At 42.4% G+C, this 18,656-nt stretch overlaps 1 protein-coding gene across 4 annotated transcripts in view; it reads right to left on the reverse strand.

The window, feature by feature from the left end:
- Positions 1 to 18,656, reverse strand: part of LOC147610379 (TLD-domain containing nucleolar protein) — a 122,043-nt gene that overhangs the window by 64,907 nt on the left and 38,480 nt on the right. For all 4 annotated transcript variants that reach the window (XM_086786387.1, XM_086786389.1, XM_086786388.1 and 1 more), the window contains exons 6-7: positions 16,386 to 16,511; positions 16,158 to 16,289 (exon numbers count right to left, since the gene is read on the reverse strand). In XM_086786387.1, coding sequence (XP_086642513.1) covers positions 16,191 to 16,289; positions 16,386 to 16,511 — 225 coding nt within the window. In that variant the 3' untranslated portion in view covers positions 16,158 to 16,190. The remainder of the gene's footprint in view (positions 1 to 16,157; positions 16,290 to 16,385; positions 16,512 to 18,656) is intronic.

Genomic DNA, 18,656 nt, shown 5'->3' on the forward strand with positions numbered 1-18,656 from the left:
GCATACTCCTGGCAAGAAAAATGTGGTAGCAGATGCATTGTCCAGAAAACCATATGTGGCTGCAATTTCGGTTGCTTCTCATCAAGACTTGTCTACTATGCGAGAAATGTACCATTTGGATGCTGATTTTTCAGATTTATGGGCTGATTTAATGACTGGTCATACACATGCTTCTTATGTGGTCAAAGATGGTTATATCATGAAGGATAACTGCTTATGTGTGGTTTCAAACATGAGACAAAAAGTTTTGGATGAATGTCATGCACCACCTTATGCAGGGCATAGAGGGATACTCCCTACTACTCAAATGATTGAGAGATACTTCTTTTGGCCAGGTATGAGGAAAGATATAGAAGCCTATGTACGTGCATGTGTCACCTGCCAAAAGGTAAAATTTGATAGGCAAAAGACTCCTGGTTTGCTTCAGCCTTTGCCTATTCCGGACCAGCCATGGGAAAGCATTGCAATGGATTTTATTATGGATTTGCCCCTTACTCATAGGCATCTAAAGAGCCCAAAATGCCCAATTTTGGACTCATATAACCTGCTTAAAACCCTAAAAATCAGAAACCCTAATTTCAGCCGGAAGTGGAAAACGGTCACATTCAAGCTGAAGTTCGTCCGCACGGAGGTGGAGCTCGACATTGATCGTCCAATACTTGGTAAGAGCATTTTGCAAGCAATTTTCAATTTGAGATTCGAATGCTTTGTCAATATGGTCTCCTATGTCTCGGTCCTGGCACACACACGTGTATGTGTATGGATGCCAGTGGAGCATAGCTGCGTTTGACAAGCTTCAAGGAATCAAGGAACGAAGCTACTCTCAAGTGAAGCTATGGATTCCATCGTCTACGACAAATTTGTTTGCAATGCTGTTTTCATGATCATGGATGCACTTGAACAGTTTGGCATGTGAATGCCCGTGAGGCTTGTAACAGTTTTCCTTGATAATAAAATCTATTACAAGGGGGGTCGGCCCTTTCCGGCCCTAGTGCAGTGTGCAAAAATAAAATTCAGCTTCTTACTCTATTGTGTTGCGCCATTTAAATTTGTTTAATTATGTTAATAGCTTAAGTGTTTGCCAAGATTGTGCTCAACCCCGACCGGGGGAGCACAATCTTGGCAAACACTTAAGCTATTAACATAATTAAACAATTTTAAATGGCGCAACACAATAGAGTAAGAAGCTGAATTTTATTTTTGCACACTGCACTAGGGCCGGAAAGGGCCGACCCCCCTTGTAATAGATTTTATTATCAAGGAAAACTGTTACAAGCCTCACGGGCATTCACATGCCAAACTGTTCAAGTGCATCCATGATCATGAAAACAGCATTGCAAACAAATTTGTCGTAGACGATGGAATCCATAGCTTCACTTGAGAGTAGCTTCGTTCCTTGATTCCTTGAAGCTTGTCAAACGCAGCTATGCTCCACTGGCATCCATACACATACACATGTGTGTGCCAGGACCGAGACATAGGAGACCATATTGACAAAGCATTCGAATCTCAAATTGAAAATTGCTTGCAAAATGCTCTTACCAAGTATTGGACGATCAATGTCGAGCTCCACCTCCGTGCGGACGAACTTCAGCTTGAATGTGACCGTTTTCCACTTCCGGCTGAAATTAGGGTTTCTGATTTTTAGGGTTTTAAGCAGGTTATATGAGTCCAAAATTGGGCATTTTGGGCTCTTTAGATGCCTATGAGTAAGGGGCACAGCTTGGTATGGTTTCCTCCAAAATTAGGGTTTCTGAAATTAGGGTTTCTGCAGAATTAGGGTTTCTGAAAATTAGGGTTTCAGCAGAATTTGGGGGCGGTAGAATGGTTAGGAGACTCCATATTCATTTAGAAGAGAGAGATAGAGTGAAAAGGTGAGCAACTGGAGGCCTAACTGTGAAAGGAAGAATCTTCAAGCTTTCCATTGGAGCTGGGAGCAAGAGGGAATGAAAAATCAGCACTCTCACCAAGCAAAAAGTTGGAGAGAATAACAAAAATAGGCTCTCTTGAAGGGGGGCGCCTATTTCTAGAGAGAGAGTGTAGAGAGAGGTAATTTTCAAAATGAGTAATAGCATGGTGGCAGGTCCTCATACTGCCACCCAGTCCATAACCATCCCTTTTCCACACAAATTTAGTGGGAAGGGTGCCTGGACACTCGCCTAGCCGACCGGAAGGGAATTCTAGTCTATTCTTACTTATAGTTTGTCCGCCCGAGCTTTAATGAAGTGTGGACGCCCAATCTCACTTATAACTTGGGCGGACACACTTATTAAAGTGTGGACCTGCAAAACAAAGAATACATTGCTTTAACTCATAAAAAAGTAAAGTGGTGTACTTACCACCTGTCTACAGCCCACAAACGAGGTCAGAATACAGTTTCACTCGCACGGTTCACAAGAGGGCGTCCCCTACATGTGAACTACACAAACAAATCTTGCATGCAATCAAATAGTTCATGCAAAGACAGGATTTTTAACTTGCAAACATGTTATGCAAGGATGCATTGAACAGTCTCCCTATTCATTTAGCTTGTAGTCCGTGGTACCACACTCTGGATTTGGGCGCAGATACACAATCCCAACCCATATATCCAGCCTACTGGCTCTCGGTGTAGACATAAGTCCCCAACCATAAGATGCCAGTCCATCCTACAGAACTCGTCCATAGGCCTGAAGCGCAGAGAATGCCCAAATAGTGACATCCTCCCCTGCTTCTAAACAGTTGACCGCAACTGAAATGCTTCCAAATATGCTTGAAGGAGCTGCGGATACTCCTGGAAGTATGTTTCATCCATCCATTTTGCATCCATAGGAGAATAGTTCTTGAATTTCACAAGGTAGCGCCTCTGGAGTTTGCCACCTGCAAACTTTCGCTCCTTATGAAACACAATTTGCTCTGGCTGCAATACCTCTTCCAGCTCTTCCACCTCTGGTGGATCTTCCATAACCGGTTCATCATGCCTCTACCGCACATGTTTCTCCTCCCCACAGGTCATCTATTAAAGCTCATGAAAGTCTTCTCAAGGAACCGACTCATAAATCAGCCCCTCCTCATGATGGAATTGAGCGATATGTTCCTACTAATGAAGCAGATAAGCAACCAATCGAGAGAGATGAAGAGGAAACGCATCAACATAAGAAGAAGAAGACTAAAGAGTTTACTGCAGGTGACAAAACAGTTAAGTTTGAGTATTTTCATGGAGAATATGATTCTACCAAAGCTCTATCTTTTATCTCCCAATTTGAAATTGCTTTTCATGAGGGAGAATTTTCAGAATCATCAAAACTCAGACATGTGGGCATGTACATGAAAGGCACTGCTGCTCATTGGTGGTTGGCCGAGAAGCTTTCCGGCAACACCATTTCTACATGGGCTGAATTCAAACAAAAGTTTTATGATCAATTTTTGCCTCCAAATTTTACTCAGGATATATGCAGGAAGTGGGACAGGTTGGAGCAAAAAGAAGGGCAATCCATTACCTCTTACGTCTCCAAATTTTGGGAGGTATTAATGGAAGTGTTACCCTTCATGACCGTTACTGAAGAAGAAAAGAAGAGGAAATTTGAGTCAGGATTGCAACCCATCTTCCAAAGAGGACTACAAATCTATCCAAACCAAACTCTTCGTCAACTCATAAACTCGGTCTTGGCTTCCGAAGAGCTTAATGTCAAATGGGTGCAATCTAGAATTGACCAAAGCTTGGGCAAGGGTAAGGAGAAAGCTGGTTTTAATGTACAAAAGGGTGGACAGCCCTTTAGAAGAGATTTCAAGCCATGCACAAAGCTGAAAATTCAGATTTGAAGGATGTAAAGCCCCCTCAAAGAGCTGAAAATGCAAAAGAAAAGAAACCGTGGCAGAAAAAGGGTGTTTATGGCTTGACTCCTCAACAAAGGGTACAATACATTCGTGAAGGCAAATGTTTTAAATGTGGTAGTAAAGATCACATCTCTCCACAATGCCCTAACAAGAATAAGAAGCCAGAAGAGCCTAAAGTGCATGTCAATATGGTATATGATGTACAGGGCAACACGGGACATGCAAACATGCATAGAATGGTATGCAAAGCATGGGGACAACTAAAAGACCAGCCAGCTTTATTCATGTTTGATGACTGCTCCACTGACAACTTCATCTCCACTGATATGGCTGCTGCCTTGGGGATTGAAGTAGGTGACATGGGACCCGAAATTCATGCATGTTCAGCTTTTCTGGAAAAAGATGTGAAGGTTACACCCCTTATTGGAAAGCTGCGAATGCATATCCAAGGATACCTCGACCACGAGAACTTTCTCGTTGCCCCTCTTAGTGGATGTGATGTATTACTGGGAAAACCTTGGCATGCACGCCTTGAGCCTACCAAGAATTACAAGACCAACAAAATCACTTTTATGTATAAAGGTAGAGAGCATCATTTAGATGCAGGTGTGTCGGGTGATACTATCCCCGTTGTATCTCATATACAAATCAATAAAGCAATGAAAAAGAGTGTTTCTTCGTACTTGCTTTTTGTACGTGATAATGTGGAACACAGTAATGTACATGTGGACACTCTTACTAAAGAGAGGCTGAAATTTTTAAGCGAATTCGGGGATTGTTTTGCTGACTCTTTACCTAATGTAATGCCTCCTTCACGGCCAGAAGATCACCGCATTGAATTAGTTCCAGGGAATTCACCTCCAAATAGGCCAGCATATCGTGTTAGTGCTTGCCAACAAGAAGAGATTATGAAACAAGTGGGTGAACTACTTGAGAAAGGCTTGGTGCGGCCTAGTTCTTCGCCATTTTGTTCACCCGTTCTTCTTGTACAAAAGAAAGACGGTTCATTCCGTATGTGTGTGGATTACAGGGCATTAAATAAGATTACCATCAAGAATCGGTTTCCCATACCGAGGATTGATAATATCTTGGACAAGCTGGATGGATCATCTTGTTTTAGTCGCATTGATCTTAAAAGCGGCTATCATCAAGTCCGAGTGATGCCACAGGATGTACATAAGACAGCATTTCGCACTTCTTTTGGTCTCTATGAGTATTTGGTTATGCCATTCCGTCTTACAAATGCCCCGGCTACTTTCAATCGCATGATGGACCGAATTTTCAGAAATCATAGAACTTTTACAGGTGTGTTCTTTGATGACATTCTTGTATTCTCCAAGAATGAGGAGGATCACAAAAAGCACTTAAGAGTGGTCTTTGAAGAACTAAGGCAGCATAAGCTTATGATCAACGCCAAAAAGAGTGAATTTTTCCTTTCAGAGATTCACTACTTGGGACACATAGTATCAAAGGATGGTGTACGAATGGATCCTGCAAAGATCCAAACCATCAAAGATTGGCCAGAACTTAAATCTATTCATGAAGTCCGAAGCTTTCTTGGTCTATGTTCATATTACAGGAGATTTATCTTTCACTTTGCAATGATTGCTTCGCCATTGCATGAACTCACCAAGAAACGTCCTATGTTTAAATGGACAGAGGTTGAGATTAATGCTTTCAATAAGCTCAAAAATGCCATTATCACAGGGCCAGTCTTAATCATTCCAGACTTGCAAAAGCCATTTGTGGTAGAATGTGATGCTTGTGGCAATTCCATTGGAGCCGTCTTAAATCAAGAAGGACATGCCATTGCATTTGAAAGCAGGAGATTGCAAAATGCTGAACTTACTCTTGATGTTTATCAGAAGGAATTATTGGCCGTCATTCATGCTCTCACAGTATGGAAACATTACTTATTGGCAGCTGAATTTGTTGTCAAAACTGATCACCAAAGTTTGCGGTACTTTCTTACGCAAACTAAACTCTCTGAGAAACAAATGAGAATGGCCAATTTTCTCTCAATGTTTCATTTTCAGATTTTGCGTACTCCTGGCAAGAAAAATGTGGTAGCAGATGCATTGTCCAGAAAACCATATGTGGCTGCAATTTCGGTTGCTTCTCATCAAGACTTGTCTACTATGCGAGAAATGTACCATTTGGATGCTGATTTTTCAGATTTATGGGCTGATTTAATGACTGGTCATACACATGCTTCTTATGTGGTCATAGATGGTTATATCATGAAGGATAACTGCTTATGTGTGGTTTCAAACATGAGACAAAAAGTTTTGGATGAATGTCATGCACCACCTTATGCAGGGCATAGAGGGATACTCCCTACTACTCAAATGATTGAGAGATACTTCTTTTGGCCAGGTATGAGGAAAGATATAGAAGCCTATGTACGTGCATGTGTCACCTGCCAAAAGGTAAAATTTGATAGGCAAAAGACTCCTGGTTTGCTTCAGCCTTTGCCTATTCCGGACCAGCCATGGGAAAGCATTGCAATGGATTTTATTATGGATTTGCCCCGCACCCCAAATGGCAATGATGCAATATGGACAATTGTGGACAGGTTTAGTAAACAAGCACATTTTCTACCTGTCAAAAAGACCATAAAACCAGAACATATGGTCAAAATTTTTGTGTCACAGGTATTTAAACACCATGGTATGCCCAAATCAATTGTGGGAGACAGGGATCCCCGAACAACAAGCCTCTTTTGGAGAGCTCTTTTTGATAACATGGGCACAAAGCTGAATTTTTCTTCAGCTTATCATCCTCAAACGGATGGACAAAGTGAAGCTGCAAATTCAGCTGTGTTGGATTTGCTTAAATGCTATGTGACAGATCAGAAATCTTCTTGGAAAAAGTATCTACCGCTTGTAGAATTTGCATACAATAATACGGTACATGCTTCTACAGGCAAGGCCCCATTTGAGATCATTTATGGCAAAGTGGTATTGCCACCTATCTTACGCACAAAAGATGAGATATTTGCTGCTGATGACTTTGTCAGGGACCTTGATATTGCCTTTTCACAAGTTCGGACAGCCATTGCACGCTCTCAAGCAAAGCATAAGAAAGCTGCCGACAAGCATAGAAGGCAATTGGACATTAAAGAGAATGACTTGGTATTGCTAAAATTTGAGAAAGCTAGACTCAGGAAGAGGTCTGGCAAGGAGAGAGCATGCCCAAAACTCTCTACCAGGTATTATGGACCCTTCAAGGTGATCAAGAAGATCAATGATGTGGCTTTTCGACTTGCTTTACCGGATCATTGGAAGATTCATAATGCATTCCATGTGAGCCTCTTGCGCAAATATGTGGGACCGGAACCTTTGGAACCGGTTATGGAAGATCCACCAGAGGTGGAAGAGCTGGAAGAGGTATTGCAGCCAGAGCAAATTGTGTTTCATAAGGAGCGAAAGTTTGCACGTGGCAAACTCCAGAGGCGCTACCTTGTGAAATTCAAGAACTATTCTCCTATGGATGCAAAATGGATGGATGAAACATACTTCCAGGAGTATCCGCAGCTCCTTCAAGCATATTTGGAAGCATTTCAGTTGCGGTCAACTGTTTAGAAGCAGGGGAGGATGTCACTATTTGGGCATTCTCTGCGCTTCAGGCCTATGGACGAGTTCTGTAGGATGGACTGGCATCTTATGGTTGGGGACTTATGTCTACACCGAGAGCCAGTAGGCTGGATATATGGGTTGGGATTGTGTATCTGCGCCCAAATCCAGAGTGTGGTACCACGGACTACAAGCTAAATGAATAGGGAGACTGTTCAATGCATCCTTGCATAACATGTTTGCAAGTTTAAAAATCCTGTCTTTGCATGAACTATTTGATTGCATGCAAGATTTGTTTGTGTAGTTCACATGTAGGGGACGCCCTCTTGTGAACCGTGCGAGTGAAACTGTATTCTGACCTCGTTTGTGGGCTGTAGACAGGTGGTAAGTACACCACTTTACTTTTTTATGAGTTAAAGCAATGTATTCTTTGTTTTGCAGGTCCACACTTTAATAAGTGTGTCCGCCCAAGTTATAAGTGAGATTGGGCGTCCACACTTCATTAAAGCTCGGGCGGACAAACTATAAGTAAGAATAGACTAGAATTCCCTTCCGGTCGGCTAGGCGAGTGTCCAGGCACCCTTCCCACTAAATTTGTGTGGAAAAGGGATGGTTATGGACTGGGTGGCAGTATGAGGACCTGCCACCATGCTATTACTCATTTTGAAAATTACCTCTCTCTACACTCTCTCTCTAGAAATAGGCGCCCCCCTTCAAGAGAGCCTATTTTTGTTATTCTCTCCAACTTTTTGCTTAGTGAGAGTGCTGATTTTCATTCCCTCTTGCTCCCAGCTCCAATGGAAAGCTTGAAGATTCTTCCTTTCACAGTTAAGCCTCCAGTTGCTCACCTTTTCACTCTATCTCTCTCTTCTAAATGAATATGGAGTCTCCTAACCATTCTACCGCCCCCAAATTCTGCTGAAACCCTAATTTTCAGAAACCCTAATTCTGCAGAAACCCTAATTTCAGAAACCCTAATTTTGGAGGAAACCATACCAAGCTGTGCCCCTTACTCATAGGCATCTAAAGAGCCCAAAATGCCCAATTTTGGACTCATATAACCTGCTTAAAACCCTAAAAATCAGAAACCCTAATTTCAGCCGGAAGTGGAAAACGGTCACATTCAAGCTGAAGTTCGTCCGCACGGAGGTGGAGCTCGACATTGATCGTCCAATACTTGGTAAGAGCATTTTGCAAGCAATTTTCAATTTAAGATTCGAATGCTTTGTCAATATGGTCTCCTATGTCTCGGTCCTGGCACACACATGTGTATGTGTATGGATGCCAGTGGAGCATAGCTGCGTTTGACAAGCTTCAAGGAATCAAGGAACGAAGCTACTCTCAAGTGAAGCTAGGGATTCCATCGTCTACGACAAATTTGTTTGCAATGCTGTTTTCATGATCATGGATGCACTTGAACAGTTTGGCATGTGAATGCCCGTGAGGCTTGTAACAGTTTTCCTTGATAATAAAATCTATTACAAGGGGGGTCGGCCCTTTCCGGCCCTAGTGCAGTGTGCAAAAATAAAATTCAGCTTCTTACTCTATTGTGTTGCGCCATTTAAAATTGTTTAATTATGTTAATAGCTTAAGTGTTTGCCAAGATTGTGCTCAACCCCGACCGGGGGAATCTCATTGGTATTGGGGTTGAGCACAATCTTGGCAAACACTTAAGCTATTAACATAATTAAACAATTTTAAATGGCGCAACACAATAGAGTAAGAAGCTGAATTTTATTTTTGCACACTGCACTAGGGCCGAAAAGGGCCGACCCCCCTTGTAATAGATTTTATTATCAAGGAAAACTGTTACAAGCCTCACGGGCATTCACATGCCAAACTGTTCAAGTGCATCCATGATCATGAAAACAGCATTGCAAACAAATTTGTCGTAGATGATGGAATCCATAGCTTCACTTGAGAGTAGCTTCGTTCCTTGATTCCTTGAAGCTTGTCAAACGCAGCTATGCTCCACTGGCATCCATACACATACACATGTGTGTGCCAGGACCGAGACATAGGAGACCATATTGACAAAGCATTCGAATCTCAAATTGAAAATTGCTTGCAAAATGCTCTTACCAAGTATTGGACGATCAATGTCGAGCTCCACCTCCGTGCGGACGAACTTCAGCTTGAATGTGACCGTTTTCCACTTCCGGCTGAAATTAGGGTTTCTGATTTTTAGGGTTTTAAGCAGGTTATATGAGTCCAAAATTGGGCATTTTGGGCTCTTTAGATGCCTATGAGTAAGGGGCACAGCTTGGTATGGTTTCCTCCAAAATTAGGGTTTCTGAAATTAGGGTTTCTGCAGAATTAGGGTTTCTGAAAATTAGGGTTTCAGCAGAATTTGGGGGCGGTAGAATGGTTAGGAGACTCCATATTCATTTAGAAGAGAGAGATAGAGTGAAAAGGTGAGCAACTGGAGGCTTAACTGTGAAAGGAAGAATCTTCAAGCTTTCCATTGGAGCTGGGAGCAAGAGGGAATGAAAATCAGCACTCTCACCAAGCAAAAAGTTGGAGAGAATAACAAAAATAGGCTCTCTTGAAGGGGGGCGCCTATTTCTAGAGAGAGAGTGTAGAGAGAGGTAATTTTCAAAATGAGTAATAGCATGGTGGCAGGTCCTCATACTGCCACCCAGTCCATAACCATCCCTTTTCCACACAAACTTAGTGGGAAGGGTGCCTGGACACTCGCCTAGCCGACCGGAAGGGAATTCTAGTCTATTCTTACTTATAGTTTGTCCGCCCGAGCTTTAATGAAGTGTGGACGCCCAATCTCACTTATAACTTGGGCGGACACACTTATTAAAGTGTGGACCTGCAAAACAAAGAATACATTGCTTTAACTCATAAAAAAGTAAAGTGGTGTACTTACCACCTGTCTACAGCCCACAAACGAGGTCAGAATACAGTTTCACTCGCACGGTTCACAAGAGGGCGTCCCCTACATGTGAACTACACAAACAAATCTTGCATGCAATCAAATAGTTCATGCAAAGACAGGATTTTTAACTTGCAAACATGTTATGCAAGGATGCATTGAACAGTCTCCCTATTCATTTAGCTTGTAGTCCGTGGTACCACACTCTGGATTTGGGCGCAGATACACAATCCCAACCCATATATCCAGCCTACTGGCTCTCGGTGTAGACATAAGTCCCCAACCATAAGATGCCAGTCCATCCTACAGAACTCGTCCATAGGCCTGAAGCGCAGAGAATGCCCAAATAGTGACATCCTCCCCTGCTTCTAAACAGTTGACCGCAACTGAAATGCTTCCAAATATGCTTGAAGGAGCTGCGGATACTCCTGGAAGTATGTTTCATCCATCCATTTTGCATCCATAGGAGAATAGTTCTTGAATTTCACAAGGTAGCGCCTCTGGAGTTTGCCACCTGCAAACTTTCGCTCCTTATGAAACACAATTTGCTCTGGCTGCAATACCTCTTCCAGCTCTTCCACCTCTGGTGGATCTTCCATAACCGGTTCCAAAGGTTCCGGTCCCACATATTTGCGCAAGAGGCTCACATGGAATGCATTATGAATCTTCCAATGATCCGGTAAAGCAAGTCGAAAAGCCACATCATTGATCTTCTTGATCACCTTGAAGGGTCCATAATACCTGGTAGAGAGTTTTGGGCATGCTCTCTCCTTGCCAGACCTCTTCCTGAGTCTAGCTTTCTCAAATTTTAGCAATACCAAGTCATTCTCTTTAATGTCCAATTGCCTTCTATGCTTGTCGGCAGCTTTCTTATGCTTTGCTTGAGAGCGTGCAATGGCTGTCCGAACTTGTGAAAAGGCAATATCAAGGTCCCTGACAAAGTCATCAGCAGCAAATATCTCATCTTTTGTGCGTAAGATAGGTGGCAATACCACTTTGCCATAAATGATCTCAAATGGGGCCTTACCTGTAGAAGCATGTACCGTATTATTGTATGCAAATTCTACAAGCGGTAGATACTTTTCCCAAGAAGATTTCTGATCTGTCACATAGCATTTAAGCAAATCCAACACAGCTGAATTTGCAGCTTCACTTTGTCCATCCGTTTGAGGATGATAAGCTGAAGAAAAATTCAGCTTTGTGCCCATGTTATCAAAAAGAGCTCTCCAAAAGAGGCTTGTTGTTCGGGGATCCCTGTCTCCCACAATTGATTTGGGCATACCATGGTGTTTAAATACCTGTGACACAAAAATTTTGACCATATGTTCTGGTTTTATGGTCTTTTTGACAGGTAGAAAATGTGCTTGTTTACTAAACCTGTCCACAATTGTCCATATTGCATCATTGCCATTTGGGCATTCTCTGCGCTTCAGGCCTATGGACGAGTTCTGTAGGATGGACTGGCATCTTATGGTTGGGGACTTATGTCTACACCGAGAGCCAGTAGGCTGGATATATGGGTTGGGATTGTGTATCTGCGCCCAAATCCAGAGTGTGGTACCACGGACTACAAGCTAAATGAATAGGGAGACTGTTCAATGCATCCTTGCATAACATGTTTGCAAGTTAAAAATCCTGTCTTTGCATGAACTATTTGATTGCATGCAAGATTTGTTTGTGTAGTTCACATGTAGGGGACGCCCTCTTGTGAACCGTGCGAGTGAAACTGTATTCTGACCTCGTTTGTGGGCTGTAGACAGGTGGTAAGTACACCACTTTACTTTTTTATGAGTTAAAGCAATGTATTCTTTGTTTTGCAGGTCCACACTTTAATAAGTGTGTCCGCCCAAGTTATAAGTGAGATTGGGCGTCCACACTTCATTAAAGCTCGGGCGGACAAACTATAAGTAAGAATAGACTAGAATTCCCTTCCGGTCGGCTAGGCGAGTGTCCAGGCACCCTTCCCACTAAATTTGTGTGGAAAAGGGATGGTTATGGACTGGGTGGCAGTATGAGGACCTGCCACCATGCTATTACTCATTTTGAAAATTACCTCTCTCTACACTCTCTCTCTAGAAATAGGCGCCCCCCTTCAAGAGAGCCTATTTTTGTTATTCTCTCCAACCTTTTGCTTGGTGAGAGTGCTGATTTTCATTCCCTCTTGCTCCCAGCTCCAATGGAAAGCTTGAAGATTCTTCCTTTCACAGTTAAGCCTCCAGTTGCTCACCTTTTCACTCTATCTCTCTCTTCTAAATGAATATGGAGTCTCCTAACCATTCTACCGCCCCCAAATTCTGCTGAAACCCTAATTTTCAAAAACCCTAATTCTGCAGAAACCCTAATTTCAGAAACCCTAATTTTGGAGGAAACCATACCAAGCTGTGCCCCTTACTCATAGGCATCTAAAGAGCCCAAAATGCCCAATTTTGGACTCATATAACCTGCTTAAAACCCTAAAAATCAGAAACCCTAATTTCAGCCGAAAGTGGAAAACGGTCACATTCAAGCTGTAGTTCGTCCGCACGGAGGTGGAGCTCGACATTGATCGTCCAATACTTGGTAAGAGCATTTTGCAAGCAATTTTCAATTTGAGATTCGAATGCTTTGTCAATATGGTCTCCTATGTCTCGGTCCTGGCACACACATGTGTATGTGTATGGATGCCAGTGGAGCATAGCTGCGTTTGACAAGCTTCAAGGAATCAAGGAACGAAGCTACTCTCAAGTGAAGCTATGGATTCCATCGTCTACGACAAATTTGTTTGCAATGCTGTTTTCATGATCATGGATGCACTTGAACAGTTTGGCATGTGAATGCCCGTGAGGCTTGTAACAGTTTTCCTTGATAATAAAATCTATTACAAGGGGGGTCGGCCCTTTCCGGCCCTAGTGCAGTGTGCAAAAATAAAATTCAGCTTCTTACTCTATTGTGTTGCGCCATTTAAAATTGTTTAATTATGTTAATAGCTTAAGTGTTTGCCAAGATTGTGCTCAACCCCGACCGGGGGAATCTCACTCTCTCTTGTGATGGCCAAATGATATAGATGCATGAGGCAACCTCAAAATTGTACATGAGAAAGATGAGAAGTTTGGAAATTCTCGATCTTACACTAAATGTCTAGACCAATTCATGGTTGGTGGACTGTTTGATATTCCAGTATGGATGGACTTCTACGAGGTTATTTTGATCCCAAAACTTTGGAGTCATATAAACTTCCCACTTGTTCGATGGGGTGTAGCACATGGATATGTTAGTGGTGGAATATGTTGTAACCATTATCCTCAGCATCTCTATTAATGGGATTGTATGGACCTTTGGTAACCTTAAGTTCATTCCAATTTGGTAGGATGAAGTGTAGCTAGAAGCCGTTTGTTGTCTTCAAGCAGTTCAAGGACATGGGACATTTGTGAAAATTGATGGAGAATTTTATCCTTGTCCTCAGGATCTCTATTAATGGGATTGCGTGGACCTTTGGTAACCTCAAGTTCATTCCAATTTGGTAGGATGAAAGTAGCTAGAAGCCATATATTGTCTTCAAGCTGCTCGCAGATATGGAATATTCGCAAAAAAATTCATGGAAAAATTCATGCTTGCCCTAAAAGTAGACGTGAGTATCTACTGATTATGTGTGAAAACACAATCTTCGTTGAGTCTTACATGAGGATTGGATAGGGGAGATCTTGTGGTTGGAATATTGTGTTGTAAGTACATGGCACTAGGACTTGTATGTGCATTAAGTGGACTAGTGTTTTGCCAACAACTAATGCAAGATGTCATTTGGTATGATAGTTGAGTTGTGATGTGGGTCTGTGCTAGGGTTGTTTTGGTAGAGCTTGTTGCACTTCAAGATTGGACGCCCTATTGGGATTCAACTCCTCTTGGATGAGAGTTGGATTGACAATAAGCAATTGTATCTTTGTAGCAAGGTCTACAAGAGGAGTCCTACATTGGCTTAGGTGTTAGTTGGGGTGTGGGGACTCCGAGGATGCAACCCCAAGTTGGGGTGTGGGGACTCCGAGGATGCAACGTGGGGTAAGGGCACTAGTAGCAAAATGAGATCTAGATTGGCTGAGAGCTTATAATTAATAGGCTAGGACTAATAATGGCTAAAACATTGCAAATAGAGCAGGAAAGCTTATAAATAAAGTAAGGGCCAATAATAGCCATGTTATCGCTCGATAAGTGACCTTGGGGGCACCTACGAGTAATTGAGGTGTCTAGAGCGATAATGATGAGGGTTACCAAGGGCACGCCAGGTGGGTTGTGCAGCCTAGTGGTATGGGATGCTAGGTTGGGGCCATTAGTAGCAAGTAGGCTTGCTGCAATCAGACCTCAGGCTTGGGGGTGAGTCCAGAGAGCTCTACGGTTGAGTGGTGAGTCGCTCGCCCATGATCTATCGTGGTCATGCGATGCATACAATGTCGGGTCTATGAAACCTCGTCTGGGTTCCAATTCTAGGTCAGACGATCCTTGAGCTTGGTCTATGGAGACTTGACACCGCTGGTTGGTGTAATTCTGCATACGAAAACGACAATAAGGCTTGCTCGGTCTGATGCACAAAAATTCAGGCAGTAATAGGGAGAGCTCAGCTAGATTGTGGGTGTTACTGCAGGTGACGCATCAACCCATGGCCTTGATGATCATAAACAGACTCCCAGAGACCTTGACCTTGTAGCAAACCTTGAGATTAAGCTGAGCATGAAAAATTCATAGTTTCTTTGACGTTGTCATGGCATGGGCTAGCATACTTCTAAAAACTTCAGGTAGGAGCATTTCGATGGTCTTGAACCTCCCCCCAAATAACTAAAACCACTCACCATCACCAACTCCCACACCCTTCTACAATAAATTGGGCACATATAGGCCAATAACTCCACCCTGTTTTAAAAGGCCTGGAGGATAGGTTGCTTGAAAACTCCTTTCTAACACCCCCATTCCGTGCAGAACATCCCATACATAAAGTTCTAATACCCCCATTCTGTGCAGAACATCCCATACATAACCTATGTCCACTTTATTTAGAAGATACTGTAACTCCACACATTTACAGCTTCTACACTCTTTTCTAAAAAATTTAACATATCAACAAGCCTTTCGAGAAACTGACTTCCACCTATACTCATTGACACCTACCCCTTGCCCCTTTATATGCACATATATAGGTACCTCCTTGGGGATCAAAAAGTTGGAAAATTACCGTTTGATCATTTCACGAGATCTGTACAACCAAGGTGAAAATAGATAGCAAACAGAAATCTGGCTAGGGAAAAGTGTTCACAAATGAATCTTTTCACGTCCCAAGTGCCGGCCTCTCCCGAACATGTCCTTGAGAAGAGATTTAACCGGCTCCAGCTCCATTAGGGGGACAACCAATCTCACATGCATTTTGTTCCACTTATTGCTCAGTACTGTCATGCATTGTCTTTCTTAATTCTCAAAGTGCAAAGGACCAAATGGTTACCTCCTTTGCTGGGACTAGCAAGCGCTCTTCCACATAGGTGGCTGTGAATTTTTTTACCCTTGCGAACTCAGAATTGTGTTGGGGTCGGAACTGGGAACTTGATCTAGAAAGCAACAACTTCAGCCATTGCTTGTAGTCCACATTTGCCATTGAACTAGCGCACCAATATTTAAGGTGTATATATTTGGAGATTTTGACAACTACATTATTAAGCCTCAGATGAGCTTTACAGTTGAACTATTCTTTAAGCAGCTTAACTCTCTGTACCTCATTCTCCAAAAATTACTAAAAAGTATCTAAATAGAATACAAAACTTCCTAATGTTTTGCCAAAATAAATATCTGCAATTCAAATTCAAGACCTTAAAGTAAGAGTGCAGTTTGGACTCAGCTCCTTGGTTGAAGGCAAATTATAGCCTTACTTTTTAGGCATCAATCATCACAGCATGACTTCATCATCGTTCCTCTCGTTGCACTTGGTTTGGATCAGACACCATGTCCATCATCATCTTCTCAGGAGAATCAGCCCAGTTCCCAAATGACTGCAAATCAACCTGTTATGGTGACCACAAGGGTTTTTAGTAACATGTTTGCTTCCTTGCTGCATGATCTAATTCCAATGCTTCCTGTTTCATCAACTGATTTCTTACCTTGCGTTTCTGCTCTGCAAACAGATTCTTCCGTTCCTGAAACTTTGATTGTTTTTCTCTCATTGCTGCTCCTCCCAAGCCCCAGACCTCAATGTCCAACACCCTCCCCTTGATCGTCGCATAGCCCTGTACAATCAACCATGCTCCCAAAGCCTTTTAATCCAGAACATATTACATGTCAAACAAATGGAACTTCCAAGTCAACAAACAATACCAATTTCAGAGAGAGAGAGAGAGAGAGAGAGAGAGATGTTATAAACATCTAGTCTATGAGACCAAAGAGCTGTTACATGTGATCCAGGGGTAAACTCGATGTCAAGACAACATGAAAAATGTAAAAGACTAGCTGCAGAAAGGATAGACAGGGTCAATGTGGCATCCTCCTCATGGACCGTGTACCTAGGCTCAATATCCACCACATGTGGGGCTGCCTCTCTATATCACTGAAGCAATTCCCAGATCTAAAGCTGGCAAGGGGAGGGTCTGGCGCTGGGACATAGGCGAGTGGCTGTCTGGAGAGACCATAATCTCCCTTGGAGACCTCCCCATGCACACCAGTAAAGTTCTTCCTCAAAAATCCGAACCCAAGTCAAAGATGAAAGCAAGAGCTGCGACATTAGAAATCCAATTATGAAGGATATCAAGGATACACTTAGGTTGCATGAGGCTGACCTTTAGCTCTGAAAACAGAGCATTTTGGAGGGGCAGACATGATGCTTCATTTTAACCTTGTATATTCTTTCTAAAGAGAGAAGACATGATTCAGATTTGTAGAGAACTTAATTTGTCCACCACGCAATGACTTGACTCAAAGCAACCAGTTTCTTGGTATCAAGTTCTTGTTAATTTCAAAGAAAGAGTATATCCATACCGATCCAGAAGCGTATGGTGTACTTATCGGAGTAATGTACCAACCGATCCAGAAAGCATGGCGGAATACATAAAACAGAACAAAACTAGTTCCCACAAGAAAAAGTACAAAGAATCCATATGAAATTCAGGGTGCTGTATGGGAACAAGAAGGCCTCCTAAACACAGCTGCAAATGCTCGTCATGGGTGTCTGCAGGTAGATTCTCCACATCCATGTAGTGTTGTGGAATCATGGCTGCCTACCGTTGGATGGTTGCCTTTGATCACCTTGTGAGAGGCTTCAGACGTCTAGTCTCAATCAATTGATCAGCAGTGTCAATCCCAACTTCTTTGGGTTGTGAGTCTAATCTAAGCTCATCTCTATAGCCCACACTTGTATAGCATCCAGAACTAGTGTTTGCTCTGAACGAAGATTCTGACTAGCATATTTTTGTGGAGTTACATGTACTCTGATAGAAGGAGGTGACAAGTCTCTGTGACAGTGTGATGACTAAGCCTGAAGTAACTGAAGTCTGAAATAGATGCTCTCAATGCCTACCCAAATCCAAAGGAGAAGTCCCAAACGTATACCAAAGGGATGTTCAAGTTAGTATTGGGTTTAGGTTATTTCCCAAACTTCATAAAAACCAAAGTGCAATACACCAATGGGAAGTTTAGATTATTTCCCAAACTTAATCGAATCCAAAGTGCAAGCTTGACACTATGAGAGCCTACTTACAAAGCTTCAAATCATCAACTCCATCATGCATAGCATAGAGCACGTGCTATGGCATCCTCACTCACATCATCAGTGCCCAAGAGTAGATGCAGACCCAAACATCTCTGATCAATATAATAGATAAAACAGAGAGAGGTCCAAAACCCCATCTGAAGAGGCAATGTTATCGGCCCTAAACTCACAGTCATTAAGACACTAGAAGGTTCCTTTGTTTCAACTTCCCCAATCCCACACAACTGAGTGGTGCTACACAGTTCGCATAACTCTGTTCCTCCATATAATCACGTCTCACAGCTCAAACATTGTGATCCGACCCTTATGTGACCAATGGAAATCCTCATTGCATGTAACCACCACTCCTAACAGGCTGTAAAAAGTGCTCTCTCTGAAAACATCTCTCGTCAATGTAATAGATAAAACACAAAGAGGTCCAAAACCAACTGAAGAGGCAATGTTATTGTCATAGTAATGAAGACTTTTAAAAGTTCCTTTGTTTCAACATCCCAAATCCCACACAACTGAGTACTCCTAAGAGCCTGTAAAAAGTGCTCTCTCTGAAAACTCCATGTTTGTACGAAAAAGATGTCAGCATTTCTGGTATTTACAGGATTTAAGGGCATTTATTGGTATTTTAACAGACTAACTGGACTTATAGACTTTTGGACAGGCTAAGGAGTGGGAG

This window comes from Cibotium barometz, chromosome 49, assembly GCF_041138505.1.
Source record: "Cibotium barometz isolate CiBa-2024 chromosome 49, ASM4113850v1, whole genome shotgun sequence".
Lineage (NCBI taxonomy): Eukaryota > Viridiplantae > Streptophyta > Polypodiopsida > Cyatheales > Cibotiaceae > Cibotium > Cibotium barometz.